The 24,455-nt window shown below is 49.3% G+C and overlaps 1 protein-coding gene across 3 annotated transcripts; it reads left to right on the plus strand.

Moving 5' to 3' along the window:
* On the plus strand, positions 1-23,977 carry CDC42EP3 (CDC42 effector protein 3). Of its 3 annotated transcripts, none has more exons than XM_087863730.1 (2): positions 1-134; positions 21,954-23,977. In XM_087863730.1, exon 2 carries the CDS (start codon positions 22,194-22,196, stop codon positions 22,956-22,958), a length of 765 nt encoding a protein of 254 aa, XP_087719856.1. In that variant the 5' UTR covers positions 1-134; positions 21,954-22,193; the 3' UTR covers positions 22,959-23,977. The 3 variants fall into 3 exon arrangements, with proteins under 3 accessions (XP_087719856.1, XP_045665010.1, XP_045665014.1); XM_045809054.2 differs by lacking the exon at positions 1-134 and adding an exon at positions 486-1,138; XM_045809058.2 differs by lacking the exon at positions 1-134 and adding an exon at positions 18,460-18,733.
* The last annotated feature ends 478 nt before the right edge of the window (positions 23,978-24,455 follow it).

Raw genomic sequence — 24,455 nt, forward strand, 5'->3', positions numbered from 1 at the left:
CCGGCGGGCGCGGGAATGACCGGCGGGCGCAGGTGCCTCCAAGGACGGAATTTTAGGCTCCCGGGCCCGCAGCTGCGCCACTTGCGCCTCGTCGCGCGTCGGGGACCGCCGCCACCCGCCTGCCCCAGCTTCAGGCAAGTCTCGTTAGGGACCCCGCGGGAGAGGAAACACCTCCCCCTGGACTGGAAAAACCTGCAGCGTCGGCTGTTCGCGTGCCCACTCGCTCGGCTCGCAGCCCCGGGCGTCTCCAGTGCACCAAATCCACTCTCCGGGTTTTGGTAGCAGCTCCAAAGGGAGCGAGCTGGAAACTGACAAAACACGACCTTTCTCCTGAGCCGGGGCCACGAGTGGCTGGGGGACCCGGGGCCGGGGCAGGGTCGGCGCGGTCAGGTGGCCGCCTTCCTCGAGAGTCACCCGTCCGCGGCGCCCGAGCCTCGCCGGGCTAGATCGGCTTGTTGGGACCAGGAGAGGTGGGCGCAAGAGGTTTAGTGCAGGTGTCCGGGTGCGGGCGGAGTCCCTTTGTCCTCAGGCACCCAGGCGCTAGCACCCCGGCGTCCCTCTTTGAACCGAGTGTCTCCCGCGACCTCTCTTTGTGCCGAGGGAGCTGAACGCTGCGGCTCGGATCAAAGCCGCATCTCTAAAGGTGGCGCCAGGGCGGTAACGATGGGTGCCCATTGTACTCTGGGGGCCCGCAGGCACTGTAGCGGCTGACCCCCGCCCGCTCTGCCCAGCCCGGGCACAGGTACCGCGGCGGGGTGGGTCTTCGGGGCCGCGCGCACCCTCCGGCCCGCCCAGGCCCGCCCCCTGCGCCGTCGGCCCCGCCCCCAGCGGCCCCGCCCTTCACAGGTTCAGGCTCAGCGTCCCGTCGCTGCGCGCTCAGTCTGGCTCGCACCTTCCCTCCCGAGTGTGGCCGGAGCGGTTTAAGGAGCCCAGCGGCGGGGCTGGAGCGCGGGCGGAGCCTGGAGACCCGCGGCCTTGGGGGCCTTCACGCCGACTCGGAGTGGATAGTGCTGTGAGGTGCCGCGCGGCCGAGCCGGCTGAATCTGCGGGTAACGGACCGGGACGGCGTGTGCCCTCGGGAGGCGTCCGTGTGGGGCGTCCCGCCGTGGGGCAGCGGCTGGGTTCGTCGGGGTGACTGGTGAGTTGCTGCCTGCCCAGGGCTCCTTCCTCTTTGCTTGTGAGTCTGTCCGATCCGCGGTAGTGGCCGCTTCCGGCGTGCGCCGGGGTACTAGGCTTGGAAACGCTTAGGGAGCGGGGATACCGAGAACATCGCCTTCCCAGCTGGTGTCCAAAGGACCAAGGGAGACCATAAAGCAAACCGGGAGGGGTTCGGGTGGCATGACCAGGACGCAGAGCTCCACCATTTGTGCCCACCACTTTTCAGGGTGGAGCTGCACGGCTACGCTGCACCCTCCGAGCTATTGACAGCCATTCTGGGCGCGTATTGCATTTTTCCATCCGAGAACAAACCGCACATGGCTACCGCTCCCCTCCCATCATGGGTTGGCACCAGGGCCGCACATGGGTGCACCGTGCGGATCTGCGGTGGCAGTACCCGCCGGGTGCCCTCTCCTCCCTTGACAGAGGGCATTGTGGCTGGAGCTCCAACCTGCAGATCTGGCAGTTTATAATGGTTTTTTGTTTTGTTTTGTTTTGTTTTTTACTGTGGTTTCTGAACAGCTGAAGCGTTTTCAAGATTTTTTTTCTCCTTGAAACTGTCTTGACACAGACGAGTATCAGACATGTGAGGACGAATGGATCTGGCCAGTCATTTTTTTGTTATGAATTATTGTACTCCATCCCCCTCTCGACTTTGGGAGGCATGTGTTTCATCTTATAAATAGAAAGTAGCATATTTTTTGGCAGGACCTCCCTTATACTGTACAGTCTAGGAGAGGTCAGTTTAAAAATAAATATGCACTTGAATGTTGAATTACCGAGAGCCAGGCTGTGGCTGGGACAAGCTGCGTGGACAGCAGCATCAAAGCCCGGAGCGCAGCTGTGTTGAAAAGAGTAAAAGCCCCAGAGTGCAGCCCAGGCTGACAGTCAAGTAATTATATTTTGTTTAAAAAAAAAAAAAAAGTGAGTGAATTAAAATGAGGGCGGGAATAGGAATGTCAGGAGGGTATTGCAACATGAATCCTTCCAGCCGTGGTATATTTGGGGGAGTCGCTGCTTGTGTATACTGAGGGTGTGTGTGGGGGGGGGGTTCTAGGGAGGGAGGTGCTGGGAAGGGTGAGGGAATTGATGACTGTGTTAGGGAGACAAAGATTTCCTCCCAACCCCCAACTTTTAGGCCTCACAATATTCAAGAGTTTCTTGGGGGTGCTGCCTTTTAGAAAGAACAAGAAATTAAGAGTGCAGCAGATGTCCGTATTTGAATAGCAAAGCCAGTCTTGGAGACTTCCCCTTCACATCATAGGGAGACAAAAGGCTCCACGGGAAGCTGTGATGATGCCCCAGGGGTATCTCAAAGGCAATTTAAAAGACTCCTGTAATGTTCTAACTTAGAAAAGATCTTGCATGTAACAACCAAGAAACGCAACTTCTCCTTTTTTCTGGACACTTCTAGAGGTCTTTGACACCACCTGTAATTTGTATGAGCTCTGATTGGCAGTTCAAGAATCAGCTAGACTGTAGGTGTGTGACACGAACCCTTTTCCGAAGAGATTTAAACACTCAGGAGATGAGTTGGGGCAGCTGTGAAATGTTCAGCATTGTCACATGTGGAATCAGGGATTGGGCGTATTTGTATAGTCGAGGAATGGTGGAAAGTTCTTCATTAAGTCTCCCAAAGAATGTCGATTTCCCAATGGGCCTCGCTCACTGAACGCGACACTTGAGTACCAGCCTCTGGGCTCGCAGATAAGAACTTTACAGAAATTTGGAAGTGTTTCTGGGTCCATGGCAGTTTCTGTTTTCCAGTGGTATCATCTGCAAGAGATTTACATTATGAATTCCATGATTGGAACACGGCGCTGTGGCTGTGGCAGCGGCTACAGACATGAAATAAGATGAGCTCCCCCTTCCCTCCCAATCTGAGCAGGGAAATTCTGTTTTCTATCTGAACTTAACATGTAAAGACAGCTAAAGTAATGAGTGTTGCACTTTATTTTTCTTTTCATTGTAAATATAAATGTGCAAGAAGAGTAAATACAAAGCCCTAAAAATTATCGCAGAAGTGCTCACATGCGCTGGTTTGTCTGTCTGCTGTCCAGCTTTTCCTTTAATGTGGTGTTTTGTTTTATGTCCAGCATGCTCACAAAAGCTGCCCTTTTTTGCTTCTAGAATTCGTGGTATTCAACAGCAGTGGGGACAAAGTTGTTTTAACCCATATCACCCCCAAATTTTTACCAGGCCATCAATTTTTCACCAGCTCTGTGCCCAGTAGCCACGGTGTTTATCCAGTGCGTGAAGTACAGTTCATAACCTGAAGAGACCCTCCAGAAAGACCCCTCTGATGTTTTCTTTTTAATTATTAAAATTCTTATTTTTGGTCCAATTTCATTTCAGCCTGGCCTAATTCTTTCTAGCCAGAATCCTGCGAACCTGATTATTCATTGATTGAAGAAGAACTTCAGTCTATTTTTAAATGCAGCATGTTTGCCAGAGAACAAGGATAGTCATTTGAAACTGGTAGATTCAGCCAGATACAAAATCTCCTTTAGCAAGCACTGAAGTCCAAGAATTCTGCTAATATATCACTTGTTCAGGACTTAGGATGATAAAGGTACTTCCTACATGGAGCCTGTCCTGAATGCCAAGCAATCTTCTCGGCCCTTTACCTCGATGTAACTCACTTATTTCTAGCAATCATGCCGTGGAGGAAAACTGGTCACATCCCCATTTTACAGATGTGGAAGCTGAGGGCAGACCTGTTTTATACTTGCCCAAAATTACACTGAAAGGAGCAAACCTAAATATGCCTATGCAATGTAATTGGCATGCAGGAGTGGCTAATCCCGCCTGAGTGTCAGCACCTCTCTGGGGTAGGGCGATGGGGAAAAAGCCCTGAGGTTAAGAAGCCTCTCTGAGGCTGCCCTGGGCTCATAGCCTTGCTCTGGCACTTAATACCTATGAGACTTTGAGCAAATTACTTAGCCTGCATACCACAGCTTAGCAATGATAAAATAGGGATAATAATATTAACTCTGAGAATGAAATGAGTTAAAAAAAAAAAAAAGTGATGCATTCCGAACAGTGCCCAGTCCAGAGTAAGCACAACAAAAGGTTGATGCTTTCATTGTTGCTTGTATTTTTTTCCTAGGTGCCTAATACTGGCTCTGTTGTTTAATATCCATAACTACCCTTTGAGGTAGATAGTATTGTTCTTATTTTCCAGATGAGAGCACAGCCTCAGAAAGGTTTGGTAATTTGGCCAAGGTCACACAGCTGAGTAAGTAGCAGAATCAGGTTTGAATTCAGGTCTAGTTGAGCTTGTACTGAACACCACACCCCCACCACTAGGGAGGAGCGGCGGGGAGGCTGTTCCGTATGACTCTTGTGAGGGTTTTGGAACTCCTTTCGTAGTGCTCCATATTCAAAGGAAGCTGGCAGTAATTGCCAGCCTTGGGGATACCATGTGAACGATTTCAGTTTTGAAGATGGTCTCACTGGTATGGCAACAGTCTTCTCCTGCAGTGGATCCATCATCAAAGTGCTAAGAGTTAACCTGAGCATTTAATTTATACCATAAATGAACAGATGTGCCACGTGAAAATGTAGGATTCAGAAGTGAAAAGGGGAAAGAAAAGCCCGAGACATCCAGGAACGAGCCCAGGATGAAGTGGAGCTTAAGGTGGACCACATCCTCGCGTTGAAGTTCTGAGAAGCCAGGGGTTCCAGTGTCCCATAACCAGTCTGGATGGTCACCTCCTTCAGGCCAGTGACCACACCCACAGTGCCGGGCCCTTCAATCCCGTGGCACCCAGTGGACGTTTAATACATGTTTCGTAAGGACACTGCTTCAGGAGGGGCTAAGCAAGAGGCAGGAGCCACCAGTAAGCTGGGCAGGAAGGTTCTGTCCTTGGCGGAAGTCGGGTGGCATTAACAGTTCCAAGTTCTACACATGCCTGGGGCCCTGCCAGATAAGCTTCTGGTGTGACAGAGAGAGGAAGGGGGCTTGGGAAACCCACTAGAGGTGCCCTGGATAACCTGGGGGGGGGCCAGCCTGGCCTCCGCTGCCTTGGACTTACGGGATTGTGAGTAGCTGGGGGAGGCTGCTCAGACCCAAGTAGGGGTTCTAGAAAGCATAGCTCGAAATAACTCAGGTTGCCTCAAAACCAGGAGCAGTAGCCTTCCAGTTGTCTGCCTCCATTTGGAATCTGCCCTTCTCCTGCCCCACTCTTTTAAAGGTTACAAAAGGAAACAGCACCCCACAAACCAGAATAAATAATATAAGTAGCCAAATAGTTTTACAGCAACAGTTGGGTATGTTTCTTTCCCTACCAAAAAAAAAAAAAAATAGCCTTCCTTGGCCTTGATACATTTCTTCAATGCCAAGTTCACCAGTGTCTCATGATGATGGTCTGAGTTCAACAGTACCTCTGGTGGAAAAGCCATTTTTAAAATGAAACCACAGTTTTATAATATGAATCATGATATTGATATTTTAAAAGTTCTCTGTTTCTGAATAGCCAGGCAAACTTGGAAGCTGGTGCATTCCAAATTAGTATATGTTGAATCCTTGTTGCTTGCCCAAGTCATGGATTAATAGTAGAATCCTCCTCGAGTCTCAGATTTGAAATTAAAAGAACCTGATTTTCAGTGATTTCGGTTTTGTTTGCATATTTGAAAAAGTCATTATTCACCTTCTAGGCTTCGGTTCTTTGTTACACCATGTTGCAGTGATAACAGTCTGCAGTTAGCTAGGACAGCACCACCTACCTCGTACCCCGAGATAGGAATAGCATCAGGAAAGGATTCTTTGGGAAACTAGCTTGATTAAGGTCCCTTTCTGCAGGACTTTTCAGAGCATTTAATATGTCACTGTGTTTAGTGAATCTCCACAGGGAGACGGTGTCCAGAGTCTCTGAAATCATTAGCCCACAGAGCAGCTGGCAGGTTTAGTCGGGCAGGAAACACACTCTGGGAGCCATCGAGCCAGAGGCAGAAGCCACACACCGCAGTCTGCCCTGCAGAGCTGAAGGAACCCAAGGACTTTTTAGAGAACCACAGGGTTAGAGCCAGCCACAAGGACACACCGGAAGGTGTGAGCACACCTGTCATTCTGCTATTTGATCAAATTAGTGCAAGACTGATGAGAACAATCACAGAGGTACTCGACGTGCAGCAGCAGGGTCTGGCCTTAGCTTTGATCCAGATGAATGGACTCCAGGGTCTTTTTCTCATCTCTTCGATGAGGCGTTTGGTGCTAGGTCACCTCTAGCTGCAGAGTCCAGTTAGCCCGGAGCAGTGACACTTATCAGCATAGCTCTCTTACTGCTAATATTGTAAAACCCTGGGTGAAAAAACAGACCAGTGCGGATCTGCAGCGAGGCAGCCTGAGCCAGCGTGCAGGGCGGAGAACTTCAAAGTCAGGCCTCTATTTAGACAGCTTACACACTCGGGAATCTGTCATGTTCTGGTGACAACTCGAAGGTCATATTTGTGGACACATCATGCCAATGATAAATCGCTGTGTGTTTAGTTGAAAAAGACCTGTTCTGTTCAAATTCATTACGATCATTTAGGCTGCACACATTTTTTAAACAAGGCATTTTGGGTTTAATGTGGCTTTGCCATTTCAGGATGTATTTGATTTCTTACCCTTTTTATTTATTTATTTATTTATTTTAATTTTTTGGAGTTTTTCTTTTTTCTTTCTTTCTTTTTTTTTTTTTTTTCTGCCAAGGGTCAGTTCAGACATCTAACGTTGATTTTAACACAGCAGGAGACGAGGCTCGACTGGCCAGCTGTGTCACAAGGCAAACCCCAGCCCTTCTCTGGGTAGGCTCTGCCCCCTCATCTGTGAAGCCATGGAAGGGGAGGGATGGGGGTGCAGAGGAAGCAGATGGATGCTTTTCGGGCTGTAGAGTACTGTCATTCTCTGACTCTTCCTCCCCCTTGTATCCGCGGCAGTTCCGCAGTGTCTTAACCTTGTGTTGTGACACTTACTGCATTTAAGTGATCAGTTACTGACCCTCCTGGCTACCTAGCCAGCCTGCTGGCTCCCTGAAGGTAGGGCGGAAGCTCGTTTATAGCAGCTTTCATCTTTTTTTAACAACAGAACCTAACGGAAAAGCAGACAATCTAGCCCCAGCCTGTGGCATGATTCTGCCTCTGGCACCGTCTTCTCTCAGTGTTGTCGGGCCAGAGGTCAGGTTCACTTAGCAGCTTGTTCAAATCCTGCCCTAGGAACGTTACTGTTTCCCAGGCGACAGAACACGCACGTTCAAAGGGAGGCCACCTCCGGTCCTTTAGGTTCTAGTGGTAAGGAGCCCACAAGCCAGCCCCAGACCTTGCTGCTCGTCTTCTCGTCTTCTCGGCTGGGCAGCTGTCGGTGGATGCGAGTGACTAGCCAGGGGCTGGATGAAGGCAGGTGACCTCTCAGTCCATCCCCTCAAGCCGCGTGCGTGCCTGTCATAGCTCCAAACTGTCTTTCTTGCCCTCAGATGGCTTCAGAGTGAAGGGTCTTCCACAGTAATGTTGATTTTTTGGCTTCATGTAATTTTAGTCTAAGTTTCTGTTCATGGGTGGGTTTTGTTCTGTCTTCTCGTGGCGAAGCCTTCAGCCGTGGGCTCCCCTGTGGGACAGGTGGGGTGGGGCGCTGCCGACATGTCCCCGGGGCAGTGCGGGGAGGGAAAGGGTGACTTCTTTCCAACTCCAGTTTTTTTTCAGAATGAGGAATTACGCTTGGAACCAGAACATGTGGGGTTTTTTTCACACAATTTAAAACAATCAGTTTATGCATGTGGCCAGATCCCAAGGTTTAAAAGAAATAAGGTTGGAGAAAAATCCTACCAGTGAACTTCTGGCCTGTTGTTACTTATGCAGCTCTGGTTTCTTGGAATAATTAGTAATAGTTGCCTCTTCCACTGATTAGTCAGCTCATTGCCTAACAGAACTTTGTCAAGCCCTTGACGTGTGTTGTCTCCTAAGAAGATACTGTTACTGTCCCCACTGTGCAGATGAGCGAACTGAGGCTCCCGGAGAAAATTACTGGCATTGCTTTGTACCTTTAATTTGGTACTAGGAAGGATGGGAAAAGATGAACGTTTTATAAGCTGGTAACCAATATTTTGATTCTAAGGATGCTCTTAACTTCATTAAAAAATATTCCATTTTTTCCTTAGAATTCCCTGGGAACTAGATGCTTCTGCAGAGGTAGAATCACAGACCCTAACATTTCACAGATGGAAGGATCCTTATTTCGGCCCTCCTCCCTCATTCTGACAAGATAAAACTAAGGCCCTAAGAGTTGAGAGACGGAAAACAAGTCCCCCTTCTTGGCCCAGTTCTCTTTCAAACTTTTTTTTTCCTAGCCAAAACAAAGAAAGAAATATAAACCCAGTCTATGAACAGATTTTAGAATTTTTTTAGTGGAAGAGGAGGAAGGAACGGGTAGGGAAGTTGGCCCTACTTTTCTCAGCCTCCCTTCCCTTCACCAGTGACCAGAGGTGACTTCCTTGAGCTCTGAGCGTTCCAGGGGACACGGGGTGAAGAACCACCATCATAAGGTACTTGTAATACTAAGGATAGATAAATCTTACACCCAGGTCTATGATTAGATCATCTCTGCATGTCCGTAGCTTACATGCACTTGCCAGGGACGGCTCCTCTCAGGGGCCTGGCCTAGAGGGTACGTACCCTAACTTCCCCAGGCAGGAATGCTTCCTCTCTCCCTCCCCTCTGGAATCCCCACTTGGGAACTCAGACTCAGCGGGAAAGCCTCTCCCTTTCTTCAAGCTGATTAACTCAAGTTGTCGTAGACTTCTTCCTCAGGCACGGCCCCACCTGGCCTCGCCATGAACTTTTATCACATGGCTCCTTCTGTCCCTGAGACCATAGAGATTCCCTCTCACCTGACAGCGTACCAGATATTTAAGGAAATAACTAGAGGCCCTCACATTTTTCTTTACGTGATCAATAACGGTTGATTGTAATTTGCCCAACTCCCAAGAAGTCCCCTTCGCTCTCAAGGCTGGGAGAATTGTACCTGGAGAGAAAGGATGCGTGTACATTTGTAGGGGAAGTTGGCGTCCTCTGAGCAAGCTGGAGGTGGGAGTTGCAGTTGTGCAGAAGGTTCACACAGCGGACACGACCATTTTCTTGATGACCGCTACAGACAATGAAGGAGAAAGTGAAAGTCGTTATTTTGTCAATAGAATGCTTCCTTCCTGCATGTTGAATCTAGGAGATGCTCTGGTTTTTCGTTTGGTGTAAAGATGATGCTTGGTGTTTGCCTAGCTCTCAGCTCTTATAAGCACCTTTAAGAGAAGCGGGTTTGGGGTAATTATGTCCATTTACGCAGAAGGCAACTGGCACCCACGTGTGTCCGGAGTTCTGCAAGGAGTTCTGCAAGGAGCCTGCGAGCCCAGCTCCAAGTTTTAGCCCAGGTGTCTTCTCCCCTAAGGCCTAGAACCGCAGTGAGAGCTCTGTCTACTGTTGTGTTTGCCAATATGTTCCTTCATTCGATAGGCGTTTTTCTTAAGTACCTGCCCTGTGCTGGTCCCACATTGCTATTCAAAGCAGCCATTTTCTGTAGAATGTCCATTACAGTTTCTAGAGGTTTCTTTGTACCTCTTGGGCCAAATAATCCAAATTTCCCCTTAACCCATTTCCTTTTGAAAGGAAAGGTCTGGAGAGTGAGCTCATTGTTTCTCCAGGGCCTCATTCTTTAAGATTGACTTAAATATAACTAGCGAGTCTGCAGTCAGGGGAATGTATTGTCAATTTATTCTTGAGTCTTGCCTGTCTCTCTGAGACGCTATTTGCACGTCGCAGTCGAGGATAGAAGCCCTTTCCCTTTCAAATAGCACGATGACAAATATTCTCTGCCTTAATCCCAAAGATCTGTAAGAGCCTGTAGAATTACAGGAGCTTGCATGGCTAGCCTGTAAGATCTTACCCTGTGTGGATAGAGAAAGGTTAAAATGTCTTACAGATGGAAAAAGGAAAGAAAGCCTTTGCCACAAGAGGCCACAGCTCTGTCGTTCAATGATTTTATTTATTTATTTTTCCCCATAGGGGTCCTAGAAAAACTCCATCTTGCATTTTCAACAGGACAGGCAGGGAAGGAAGTCAAGGCAATCTCATTTGTACATTCATTCAACAAACATTTGTTCAGTGCCAACTATGAATTAAATCTAGTTGTCTCCGCAGAAGGCAGCCCAGTGGGAGACCCAGTAGTGATTGCAGCCAAGTGTGATAGCTGGTGGGTTTGAGGGATAAACAAGGTACAGTAGAGGCTCGGAGTAAGAGGTCTTGGGGGGGCTGGCAGGAAATATTAGCTGCAAGAGTGGGCAGGACCCTGACCGCTAAAGTGGGCCTCACACGAGTTTTATGTCCAGGCTAAAAGGGTGGGCCAGCCTTTGAAGACCAAGAGTGACACGGTCACTTGAGCATTGTAGCTGGCTTACTCGAGGAGATGAGGTTGGAGGCAGGGAGACAGGTGGGGAAGCAAATGCTCTCGTGCAGGAGAGCGATCTGGAGGCCTAGGAAAGGCTGAGGCCTTGGGGTTGAGCAGGGGCGACAGCAGTGGGCCTTGATGTGGAGAATGAGGCAGGGGAAGAAGTTGGGGGTAAGAGCCGCGTTTTGGATTTGGGTGACTTCCTGCCATTTACCGAGAGGAAAGTACGGGAGGCTTGTGCTAGGGAGGCAGAGAAAGGTGGCACATTCGTGTGGAACAAGTTCAACAGGAAGTGCCTGGGGGGAGCCAGCTGAAGTCTCAAAAGACTGGGGGGTAAAAGTCCGATGCTGTCTGTGCAGGAGCGGTGTTTTCTTCATGTCTGTTTTAGAATTTCCAATCCACCGTAGACTGGTACTAGCAGTGTGCACGAGTACCTTGGGCCCACACCCAGCTCCCAAACGTGTCAATAGCCCATCCAAGGAGAAAAAGCCACTGGTCCTGTCCTCGATGGTTACGGCAATGTCAAAAGTTTCTAGTAGCTCACTCTTGATTTCTTTACTCATCTTTTCATCCACTGGCCGTGGTCTGCAGAGCTACCTTGAGTAGTAACTTGAGACTATGTTATGTGTGGGCTGAAGACACTGATTTGGAAGTTATTGTTGGAGGGGATAGTTGAAGCCACAGGCAGGGTTGTCATTGCAGGGGGATTGTTAAGGTTTGGGGGATGAAAAACAACCATCGAACCCTGTGGAAATGCCATAGCTAAGGCAGGGGCTCAGACTTTTTCTGTAAAGGGTCAGTTCATATCTTAGACCTAGAGGGCCACATAGCCTGTCCACAGCTCCTCGGCTCTGACCTTGTCATGTGAAAGCAGCTCTACCAGGGTTTCCCAACACCAGCACTACTGAGAATTGGAGCCAGATAATTCTTTGTTGTGGGGGCTGTTCTGTGCATTGTAGAATGTTTAGCATTTCCCCGAGCCCCACCCACTAAATGCCAGTAGCGCCACCACCCCCAGTCATGAGAATCAAAAACATCTCTGGACATTGCCAAATGTCGCCTGGGTGGGGGTGTGAAATCACCCTCAGTGGAGAACTACTGAGCTGGAGACAACATATAAAAGAATGGGCATACATGTGTTCTAATAAAACTTTATTTACACAAACAGGCCAATGTCTGGATTTGGCCCACTGAATATAACCTGCAGACGCAGGGACTAAGGGATGGACAGAGGGAAAACTAAAAGGGTTTCTTCAGTAACATTTGAGGGCCTCTGGTGTTCATTGCCCAGAAGGAGGCTGTCGGGAATCCATCATAAAGAGGAGATTTGTATCCGCAGTGGCTCTTACTCATGGCACGGTTGCCTACCTCCTTCTTACTGAGCTTAGCCCCTACCTGGAGATGCGGGACATAAAATCACAAAACAAAATAACAGAAACAAAATAATCAGAAAACAAAAATAACAAATAATAGCCTCGTTAGGAGTCCTCAGAAAGCCTCCGCCAGTGCAATGCTGAGCCTGGATTACGTGAGGTGACTGAGGGAATTTTCTCTGGGAAGGAAGTGACTAAAGCGGATCTTGGGGGATGTTATAAGGAGGGGTTGATGGTAAGAAGGTGGGAGGACATTCCATGTAAGGAACACAGGGTTCTTAGTTTCAGAAAGTTGCGGGGGAAGTGAAGCGTCCCCAGTGAGGGAAGGGAGCCATTGTCCCCAGCGAAAGCCGTGTGGTGGCCGGTGCACGTGCTTCCTCTGGGAAGAGTTAACGGCACTGAAATGAACGCTGTTTTCTAGAACAGGATGTTTGTTTTTCTCCTCCAGCCTCAGGGGGCTTTTATAACTGCAAAATTTTAATCTTTTGGCTTTTCTTTTACATCAAGTCAAATTCCTTTTGAGATTCTTTTTGACAAAATTCTTTCAGCTGGTGTCTAGGACCATTTTATTCATTCTTGTTTCCTAACAAGGTGCAGTTACCCTCTCTGCCTCTCATTGATGTTGAGATAGTGTGTGGTTTCTTCTTTGTCCTGTCAGACCTGGAGGCAGGTAGCCTGCAGTGGCCACTCCATTCTAAACTCACTTGCGTGCCAGTTGTCACGTTAGCCATCCAGCAGCAAGTAAGAGCACAGACTGTGGAGTCCGGCGGTGGCTGAAATCCTGGCTCCTCCACGGCTTTGGCTGATTGACCTGAGATACGGGCTTAATCTAAGATTGTTTCCTAAGAGGTGTGTTGTAGTGCCCGCCTGGCCCAGGGCAAACACTCACCTGTTAGCCATTCATAGTCACAAGTGTAAATTCTCCAGAGAAACAGGCATTTCAAACTTGCCACTTCCTTGCGGAGCCCCTGGAGACTTGGACTGGGGCTTGGCACTCGGGAGCAAACCAACTCATCCCTCATGATGGAAGGGGTCTCAGGGGTTATGGATTTAAAACCTTCTTGGCTTGATGTTCCCTGCGTGCTGTGTGTAGTGGGAGGCAAAAAGAGAAGAGCCCATTTGTGTCCGTAGAAGAGCTCTCAGCCTGGTCTGAGGGGACGTTCATTCATTTATTGAACAAATATTTGTGTACAGATATTTCTGTACAAATAACACAGGGGAGCCTGCCTTGAAAGTGGGTGGAGAATGGAATGGCCACTGCCGCTTCCAAATATACCCAGTGCTGGTATGAGGCGGAGAAGCCATGTGTCAGCCCATCCAATGAGAATGAATGATTATCAAGGGCTGGAGTAGGTTGGGAGAATAACGTGGAAAATCCCATATCTGTCCTTTTACCCTATTAGAGAAATAGAGTAATCAAGGGACCTAACCTTTGGGGGCCAAATTCTCTTTCTGTATTGATAATGTCGTTGCAGCTTTGCAGATCAGGTGGGATCCATTAGTTATGGAAGCACGCGAGTAGTTCACGGTAATGGGGTCATGTGATTCGCATCCCCCAAACTAGAGTGCTGCCTTGGTCCTTCCAGCCCTGAGACTGGGCCCCATGCAAAACTAGCTGTGATGAGTGAGTCAGGAGAACCTGTCCTCCTCCTGCCTTGCTACAGCACCCAGGGATCCATGTCCATGTTGCGTCCTCCCCAGTAACGGATTTTAATAGGGAGACAGGGTGTGTAATGGCCCATCTTCAAAAGTGGGGACTTTCGAGGTGGAGGTGCCGTCTCCCAATTTGGCTTCTAAAAAATCTTTCAACTAGTACAATTAGATGCTATAAATGTGAGGTGTGTACACGAGTTAGCAGTGAGTCTCCCATATGGTATTTTGTGGGTTTCTACAAAGCAGGTCATAAAAGAAAAATAAATACAAGCTGTTGCTGAATCATAAACGAGAAGTCCATTTATAAATAAGCGAAGGTGAAATGCATCAGGCTTTTTGAGTGGGTCAGTAAAATAGAGTCTGCTCAGTCTGGCTGTAAGGCCCTTTCCACGAGAGGAGCTCGTGGAGTGCCCCAGCCTTGCAGCGTAGAGCTGTGTTGTCCTCAGTTTGGATGATACGGGAGAGGATAAGAATCTAAAAATAGAAACGGCATCTTCTTATCTTCTCATGGGTGGAGTAAATAGAATAAAAATATGAAAAGCATCTCTTCAGGATGCCATTCATTGGGTGTTCCTCTGCTTACATTTTTTTTTTCTGTCTTAGATTTTGATTGAAGTTCAATGTGAAGCTTCTAATACTATGACTTTTTTCCCATGAATTTCACATTCTTTGTCTGATTCAGAGAAGCCCTCCTACGGAGGTTTGCGAAAGGACTGGCATGAGTGCCCACACTGTGGTAATATTTTAGTGTTTCTGATCCAGGAGGTTGGGTTGTCATCCCTAGATTAGTAAAAACATGGCCATCTTCAAATGGAAAGTCTTCTAGCTAAAGTCCGGGAGCGTTTTCACAGGCGAATGTGACAGGAGGTCATGAGGAAATTGGCAGTAATAGTATCCCTGGGTAGGAGACTGAGAAGGAGCAGGGACCTGCCATGCACCACCGAGGAGGCCTGGGATCAGGGCTGCTCCCTGGGACGTCCCCAGACCTCGATCACACACCCCCAGCCACCTACTCCATCTTTGAGAAACCTGGCTTTTCCAAAATCTAGGTCCTTGTAGCTTCTGCCCAGTAATCCTAGGGCCTCAGAGAACAAATTAATCCCTTTTCTATTACAGTTAAATGAATCCTTCAGATTCCTAAAGATCTGTTTTCCCTCCGTCTGGAGTTTTTGTTCAGCTGCTCCCCTCCTTCAGCTTCTCACATGTCATGACCAAGTTCTTTGTCTCCCTGTTGGACTCCTCAGAACATACAGGAACATGTTTCAGGTAACGCTTATCCCTTCTAAAGTGTGGAGTCCATGGGGCACCTGGGTGGCTCAGTCGGCTGAGTGTCCAACTCCTGGTTTCAGCTCGGGTCGTGATCTCAGGGTCAGGAGATCCAGCCCCGCGTTGGGCTCCGCACTTCGCTCAGAGTCTGCTTGGGACCCTCTCTCCCTCTCCCTTTGGCCCTCCCCCCTGCTCTCTCTCTCTCTCTCAAATAAATAAATAGATATTTTTTATCAATCAATGAATGGAGTCCAGGGTCAAATACAGTTTTCTGGGACTTATCACAGTAGTGTTATCTTCTTGTTGGCGGCAGAGAGAAGTGCCCTGAAGATGGCTGGGGTTGGAGAGGTTCTTAACTGGTCATCATCCGTCCCTGGGACTGATGGTTCTGGCTTGAAGGAGGACCTGTTTCATATTTCTGCTTGGGGCCCGGGTGGTGCAGCAGTGCTGGGTCTGGATGCTAGGAAGAAGGGAGGCAGGGTGAAAAGTGATCAGAAGCTAGGATGTCCTTGAAGGATGTGACAATGAAGCAAGCAAGGGGAAGTCCGCGCACACTGACTTCCCGAAAGCAGAAGAAAGGAAAAAGCCCGAAGGTCCCTCGGGATGGTTTCCCCACCCCCCACCTGCCCCTGTTTTTATACGTGTGTGTTTCAAATTAACATTGCAACCTGTTTCGTAGGATGCAAGAACTTTTTTACCCTCTCTCTCCACCAAGAATTACTCTAAAAATAATTAGTGGACTAACCAAACATTTCCTTTCTTAAAATAAATGGGATTTTTAAAATCTAAAGCTCTTTGTTCTTTTCAGATGAGTTGCCAGTCCCGTCAACTCTTAAGTGATTCAGGAACTGATTCGTTCATGTGTCACTTCTTAATGAACCCTGTCTTTGCCCACCTCCTGGCCACTGCCCTGCTTTGGTCTTTTTGGCATCATTCTATTTACCAAAAGGATGGTAAGGAAATGAATCAAAGGGCTGCTTCGGGGTTTTTGTTTTTTGTTTTTGTTTTCCATTGACTTATCCCTGCTGCGATGATTTCTCTTACTGACACTATCACTTATGCTTCATTCAGTCACCGGAAAATGGAATGGGCTAGCCTAGTGCCGGAAGGACGCCCCGACACTTGGCCGTTCTTATCAAAACCGTGACTTTAACTTCCCCTCAAGCCCTATTGAATCCTGGAACCCTTGGATTTCTCATAAATCCCTGGAAGCCGGGGCCTGTGCATTTGCAGCTGGGCTCTGTGCGGCCACATCTGCCGGATGTTCTCTCTCACCTTGATAGAGGGTGACAAGCCACTGACCAGGGAGTTGACCCCTTTCGTTGGCGAATCTATCCTCTTCCAGTGCCCAGGGACTGGGACCTTCGTTTTCTAAGGGATCTAATTTCCCAGATGAATATTATCTCAAGTGTCATCGAAGGGGAGAAAGAGGAGCAAATAGTGACCCAAGAGCGCACAGGTAGGGATTAGCGATCGTGGAGAGTTGAGATTTCAGGGTCAAGAGGAGGGTTTTTGAGAAAAGGCTCCACATGGGAAGATTTCTTTCTGTTTTCTGCTCTTTTTCTTTCTTGCCTTCCTGCCTTCCTTCCCTCTGACTTTCTGTCTTTGGATTTGAGGAAGACGGTGGGAGTAGGGGAATGATGGCAATACAAGAAAGCTGGAGAGCCGGGAGAGCCCCCAGGTGTGGGGGGGCAGCATCCTGTGGGTGGTCCTGTACCAGGGGGTCACGATGGTTGGTAGAGTCTTGCCTGATAGAAAAAGGCTAGCAGTTCTCTTCATTTGGCCTATGGAACACCCAGAGGGCCTGCTCCCCAGTCCTGGTGGAGTAGTTCACATCCGGCCTGTAAGCCCCTCCTTCCTCTCTCCCACCCCATCCTACATCCCCTCCCAAGCGATCCCACTTCCTTCTGGGCAGAGGGCAAAGCCTCTCCGGTGTCAGCCTGACTCAGGCTCTCCCCCTGGGATTCGCCCATGCTCTGCCGACTGCCCCACCGGTCAGCTGCCAGCAGCCTCCCGGAGCCCAGGTCTCCTTTTCTGAAAATGGTGAGCAGGGATGGGGTTTCGGGTTGGGCATGTAGAACCATCCCGTCGTAGAGCAGTGTCTGTGTCACTAGCCGCCGTCTGGACAGGAACCGTATGCCCAAGCCCCAGGCCTCTTCCTGCCCATCCTCCTTCCACATGGACACTGGCTGCATCCTTATGTCTCTTGCCTCTTCTCATTTCTTTCTGACTAAAAACCTTTTCTTGTGAGATCTTTTCCATTCTGCCAGATAACATTGGTGCTGCCTCTTGAACGCGACTGCCTGGTCCCTGCAGGAGGGGGTGGTTTGTCCCTGGGCCACGCCCCGGCGAGACAGGGTCAGCCCTCTCATGAGGTCTCACCCACATGCCACCACCCTAGATTTTGGCTTTTGTTTTTTTGTTTTTTTGTTTTTTAAGATTTTATTTATTTATTTGACAGAGAGATAGACAGCCAACGAGAGAGGGAACACAAGCAGGGGGAGTGGGAGAGGAAGAAGCAGGCTCATAGCAGAGGAGCCTGATGTGGGGCTCGATCCTGCAACGCTGGGATCACACCCTGAGCCGAAGGCAGACGCTTAACGACTGAGCCACCCAGGCACCCCTAGATTTTGGCTTTTGAACACAATCGCCACAGAAACATTTGCGTTAGGGTCCAGTTGGCCAGACGCAGTAGGCTTTCCGGGACCTGTATATAAAATTCGCTCCAACGTGCACCTCAGCCCTAAGCAGCACTTTTTTTTCCTTTTTTTTTAAATAGCTAATTGCTAATTCATTCACATGGTTCAAAAACCCAAAATCATAAAAGGATATACAGTGAGAAGTTTCTCGCCCGCCCTCGTCTGTCGTATTCCGTCCACTTCGCCCCGTGGGCGGCCCCATGCTTAGCTTCCTGTGTAGCTTGTGGAGAGATTTTACAGACCTGCAAGCCCAGACAAGTGTGTCTGTATACTTCGGCACCTGTTTTCCCCTCGAAGATAGAGATCTTTGAGCTCTTTCTATATCGGCATACAAGGAACTGCTTCGTCCTTTCTAAGACCTGTGTGATATTCATTTGTACGGGGTGCGCCTTAATTCAGTGTAACCCGTCCTCTGTCAGTGGACAGTTAGGTCATTCCAGCTCCAGACCGTTGGAAGTTCCTGCGTGGACGGTCTTGTGCAGGTATTATTTCCCACATGGGTAAACCGGGTAAATCTCTGCCAGTGGAATTCTGGTGTCGAAGGCACGGGCCTTGCAGTTTTGATAGATACTGTCAAACCACCTGCCACCCAGCTGGGGTCCTTTGGGGCTCCCACCACGGTGTATGCAGGGCCTGACCTCCCCCTCATCAGCCCAGGGTGTTAGCACACATTTGTATCTTCAGCAGGCTCTGGGATGCACCCCCTTCCTAACTGGGCCGCCGACGGAACTCCCGGCAAGTATGCTCGCTCAGCGTCGAGACCTTCAACTCTGGAGCCCGGCCGCTCGGCTCGGAGCCTCGGAGCCACGTAGCCTTGGCAGAGGGACTCAAGACCCATCGTCCGTACCGCAGAGCCTCATTTGTAAAATGGAGCTCCTAACGGTAGCAGCCTGGTGGGCTCTGGTGCAGGAGCTGCGTTGGAACCGTGCCCGGAACACAGAGATGCCGTCAGTGACGCCCACTGGTGGCTCCCAGGGGCGCGAGCGTGCCCTCCCCGGGCCCCGCTGCTTTGTGACCACTGAGGAAACCGCCCTTAGGTTTCCGTACTAGCGAGGGCAGAGGAGATGCGGAGAGAATAGTCCGGCCGGGAAGGGAAAGGGGCCATGGATGTACATCGGCTGAGAAGCCCGGGAGCCCAGAGTACCCGAAAAGGAGGGGAGGAAGCAGCCAGTGTAAGACAGGCTCCTCGCCAGATAGTGATCTGCGGGATGAAGCGTGGGTGCCCCTGAGCTGGAGAAGGACGGAGAAGATAGGGGCATGGGGTCAGAGCCCCATTTCCCCAGCATTCCGTCGCAAATAGCTACTCATCTAAAGTTGTAAAACTGACATTTTCGTCCAAAATTCCTTAAAAAAAAAAACCCAAAAAACAATTTCCAGTGTATTTGGGAGCTCGTAGCACTGGCACATGGTAAAAATTCAATACAAATTATTGTTTGCAAAGTCCTGGAAGCCTACGTCCCTGTCAGGCAGTAAACACTGTGTAAATATTTATAGAAAGGAAAAGGCCTTTTACGGTATCTTCTCTCTCTCCCACTCCCGTCCCACTGCCCGCAGCTTCTGTGGCCCTCACTCACCAGCCCTTTCCTTACTTTTTGTTGCCTCCTTCCCACCTTTGTGTCCATGCCACTGACCTAAAACTCAGCTTTCACCAGGCCGAGCTAGCCTCTGGCGAGGGGCTTGCAGTGCCTGTGGCAGTGGCCGTGGTCGTGGCCGTGGCCAGGGAGGGAGGGCTAGGCGTTCCTCCCCTGAGCCTTCCGGGTGCAAGCGTTTCCCTTGTCCCCAGCTCACGCCGTCCTTGTTCCAGTGCAGGGCGATGGTGCGGGATCCCGTCAGCAGGGCGGCGACCCGTTCGCTTGGCTGCGTCTTCTTGGTATTTTTCTGCATAGTTTGAAGTGCTCTGCCTCGGTTTCTGGCCTCGCATGACCCTGACTCCACCAGCTGACCACGGGCAGCCCTCGCTTGCCCCTGAGTTGTGGTGGACACACTGTATCTTTCCATGGCAGCTGTCCTCCTGGCCGTGTGTGCTGAGGACACCGCGCCAGTGGGCAGCTGTCCCTCGGGGCTGTCTCCCACCTTCTGTGGGCTCGGCGCCCCGGCGGCTCCTGCAGGCTCTCGTCCACCACGCTGTGCCCAGAAGCGCAGGAAGGCAACGCCCGCTACCCTGGGTGACAGGGGCCCTGGGGTGTTAGACCCTTACCAGGAAGTTCTGATGTTGGGATCCAAGACTTTAGATTTGTAACATTGGTGACTGCCACCAGACTCAAATTCGAGTGAAAATTGAGAGAACATCTGGACCCACCAGCCTGGCTTCTTACACACGCAGTGTCCCCTTCTTCGGTATCAAGCCCCTCTGTGAGTGACACAGTGTTTCCTTGGGATCCTCACCTCAAGTGGGAAGCAGAACCTCGGGACACCCTTGTGTGGCCATAACAGCAGCACCTCGGGGAGCTTGTTGGAGCCAGGGCCTTAGTCGGGACTGAAGAGAGGGAGAGATGGCAAGTGTGTGGTCCCAGGTGGCAGCTTCAAGGTCAGCTAACTCCGGGTGCAAATCCCCTCGTGCTGTCTGGGCCTCCTCCCCACACACGAAGCCAGGGCACGGTGGGCCTCTCCAGCTTATTGCTCCCTGCCTTGTCGAGCCTGGGTGCAAGCCAGTTCCCAAACAGAGCTAGTTGGTACCTCGCCAGTGGGTGCCAGGGCACAGTGCCTTCCACCTGCCACGGGGAAATGAATTTAAAACTCTCGCCAAAAGGAAAGAAGTATGCAGCAGATACGTACGGCCTCCGGCTGCTACAAAGCACATGTGGCTGGCTCTCTTCAAGCCACCACCCGACTCAGCCCTTGGAGTATTTACTTATTTATTTATTTATTTGCTCTGCTGCCAGTGGGAGGGGTGCCCGATGGGAGAGGTCTCACCGAGCCATTTCAGGAATTCCTGCAGTGGGAAAGGTTTTACCTTCCCCACATCAGCTGATGTGATTGAAGAGTTAGAGGGTTATTCTTAAGAGATGAAGAGTTTCTCTTCTGTAAGATGAGAACCTGGAGCCCCACACCACCTAGCTTAGCATGTGCAAGGGGGGTGTGTGAGTTTTCCATGCTGGTAACACACGACCACAAGCTTGGTGGCTCACACCACCATCTAGTAATTGTCCCACAGTTTCTGTGGGTTGGGAGTGCAGGCAGGGCTTTGCTCCAGGGTCTCATCAGGCTGTGAGCCAGCTGTCAGGGCTGCGGTCTCATCAGAGGCTCAACTGGGGGGGGGATCACTTCGCCAGTTCCCTCAGGTTATTGGCAGAATTCATCTCCATCAGCCCTCCCTCAGCGCGGCAGCTTACCTTTTCAAGGCCGTTGAAGGAGTCTTTCTCAGTCTGCTAAGATGGACTCTTTCATAATATAACCTAACCAAGGGGGGCCATCCCATCTTCTTTGCCATATTCTGTAGGTTAGAAGAAGGTCTTAGGCTTTGCCCACAAAGGCATTAACACAAGGAGCCACATCATGGAGGTTTCCTTGGGGTTCCTTCCACTCGAGGGAGAGGATTTGAGCTTTATCAGTAAATGTTTCAGAAGTATTCCCAAGTGAAGACCCAGCCTGTTATAGGTGATCGCACTTTTTTTTCTGTGAAAAGAAGCAGTTTAGTTCTTTTCCTTCCATCTCAGAATGCCTCAAGTCTTGAAACCCTTGACAGCCTTGCTCTCTGTGCCACAACCTGATTCCAGCTACAGCTCTTCTGGCTCTTACAGCTCTCTTACTGGCTGGAGGTGACTGAGAAAGGGCGATTTATTTTTTGATACCGAAATCCCTGTTTTCTAATGTGTGCGAATGCATTTTGCTTAGATTTTGTTGACCAGTGTCACTTAGTAAATATTTCCAGTCCCTTCGCTTTTATAGGACTATTCACTATGTTGCATTAATTTTATTTGGACACGGAACTCAACAACAAAATACTATCAGTCTTGCTAGTATGAACACCAAACAAAAGAGAAAACACATTTTAAAGCAAATCCTCTTGTATCTAAGGAGCTGAAATCACTCTGGTCATGTGCTGACAGCAGTTCTTATAATAGAGGAAAAATCTAAAATCTTAGACATGTGCAGAAAATTGTGTCCATGGCCATATTTAGAAAGTGCTGACGTCATAGGTATGAGGTTTCTCATCTCTTTCTTTCCTTTTTTTCTTTTCTCCCCCTGAAATAAGACTAAGATTAGTGGACCCCTAGTGAAAGACCCGAAGATTAAAGTTTTTATCCCACTTGATGGAGGGAGAAGACAAAATCAGGCTTGGCTCTGGATGGAACTGGGCCTGCCATTATATATAGGCTCTTGTGGAAAAGGCAGGCCCCAGTGACCCCCGCAGGGCCAGCTAACTATAACCTGCTTTGGTTTCCTTTCCAGGTTTCTCCCCATCGTGGAAGGGGTTGGATGATATGCCTGGCTCTCCAGAACACCGCACTTGGCTGTAACTTCAGGAAGGCCTCTTAAACCCCAGCTCATTTCAGAGACCACTTCTGGAAGCTACTTGAGAAAAAAAAATGATGTGACAGATCGTATCAGAAGAGGCTTTTCGGAAACAGAACAGCTGTGAAGAAAGTGGCCCTTTTCCCTGTCGCAAAGTAGACATTCTCCAATTCCAAAATGCCAGCCAAAACCCCAATTTACCTAAAAGCTGCCAATAACAAGAAAGGCAAGAAATTCAAACTGAGGGACATTTTGTCCCCCGATATGATCAGCCCTCCCCTCGGAGACTTCCGCCACACCATTCACATCGGCAAAGAGGGCCAGCACGACGTGTTCGGCGACATCTCCTTCCTGCAGGGGAACTACGAGCTGCTGCCCGGGAACCCGGAGAAGGCGCGCCTGGGCCCGTTCCCGGGGCACAGCGAGTTCTTGCGGGCCAACAGCACCTCCGACTCCATGTTCACCGAAACGCCCTCCCCGGTGCTCAAAAACGCCATCTCCCTCCCGACCATCGGAGGGTCCCAGGCGCTCATGCTGCCCTTGCTGTCGCCCGTGACGTTTAATTCCAAACAGGAGTCCTTTGGGCCGGCCAGGCTGCCCCGGCTTAGCTGTGAGCCCGTCGTGGAGGAGAAGGCCCCGGAGAAGAGCAGCCTGTTGGAGAACGGGACGGGCCACCAGGGGGACGTCTCGTGGGGCTCCAGCGGCTCCGCGTCGCAGTCCAGCCAGGGCAGGGACAGCCACTCCTCCAGCCTCTCCGAACAGTACCCCGACTGGCCGGCCGAGGACCTGTTTGACCACCCTGCCCCGTGCCAGCTCGTCAAGGAGAAGACGAAGTCGGAGGAGTCCCTCTCTGACCTCACGGGGTCCCTCCTGTCCCTGCAGCTCGACCTGGGGCCCTCCTTTTTGGATGAGGTGCTGAATGTCATGGATAAAAATAAGTAACAGACACCGCCCACTCTTGTCCTTTGGGGTAAAAGGTATCAAAAAATAAAAACTAAACCACAGTCGAAGAGAAGAGCTTCGCTGGCTATGTGTGCAGTTGTGTGTGATGGGTTTTCTAAACTAAGGTTCCTACGAAATATTTTTTGTACCTGTTATGCCCTGTTGCAAAAACAATTAGGGAAAAAAACAAAACAAAACAAAAAAAACAACCGTCCTGGCAGAAAGGAAGTGAGTCAGTCCGAACCCATTTTCGGCGGGTATTGCTTATGTTCAGCTCACCTTTTTTGTTTCCGGGCACGTAAGAACTCTGGCTCGGCCGGGATTGGCACTAGCTACGAAGGGCTGCACAAGTCACGTTAAAGAACTTGACAGAACTCCAGCGTTTTCTGAGCAAGAAGAAGTCAGAATTTATTTAACACCTAAGCCTTTTTTCTAGACTCTTTTCTATGTTACATTATTTGGGCTCACCGTAGCAAATTCTTCAGTGTTTAAACTGTTCTCTGTTTTCACATTTGAACAACTTGATGGGTTCGGGGGATTTTCTCGTAGCTCTTATATATCCCTACATATTATATCTATCTCGTGAAATTTTGACCGTCGGCTACATGTTGGTAAGACACGAGCAAAGTATTACTGTAACTAAGTTATTTTTAAAGTTAAAATATATTTTTATGTGCCTTTGGCTTTTTATTGCAGAGTCTACATTTTATAGATATTACATCAAATGTTGTCATTTGACTTGTTTCCATTGGGTTCCATTGTAAGCTGCATCTGTATATGTTTGGAAAAGTGTATTCATACTTAGCTTTATTTCTTTTCCTTCGTCTGTTAGCATACTTTTCACAGCACTCAACAATGGATTGTAAAGCATAAAGGCACAGGTTACTCACGATGCTTCTGCAGAGACTGTGGGCTACACCATATAATGTTATTTGGAAATATAGGTATTTTAGTACAGTACATACTTGCATTACGTAGGTACTTCATGCGACACAATAAAGAGTAAATGTTAAAATGAAGTTGCTTGTTTATAGTAATAAACAAAAGTGTAAGAGAATAATAATATTTTACTTAAGTCCAGGGCTAGAAAAATTGCTTCTCTAAAGTGTACGTGAGCCTTTAAAATAAGAGATGATTTCCATCCACTCTGCAATTTGGACCTTTGCCCAAAGGTTTGAGATTCCAGAAACAGGCCCCTTCAGTTTTAGGAAAAATGAACATGTGAGATCAGAATTTCTAAGTCAACGCTGGTGCCAGCCTCTCAAAACTCATTTCTGTGAATCTCCTAACCCTTACATTAACACAGTCTGTAGCAAATTCTTGTAGCCCCAGTCCCATCCCTGTTGGACGGAGTTTCCTTGCTGCAGGTGCCATGTAAACAAGGGGAAGGAGGCTAAAAAGAGGGCAGTGGAGAACACTCCCCCCGCCAAGGAGAGTTGCCTGGGGACGTCAGTTAAGGAAACAGGAAGAGGAAATGTACACAGCAGTTCCTGTCCT

This window comes from Ursus americanus, chromosome 7, assembly GCF_024610735.1.
Source record: "Ursus americanus isolate L20-20 chromosome 7, mUrsAme1.1.p, whole genome shotgun sequence".
Lineage (NCBI taxonomy): Eukaryota > Metazoa > Chordata > Mammalia > Carnivora > Ursidae > Ursus > Ursus americanus.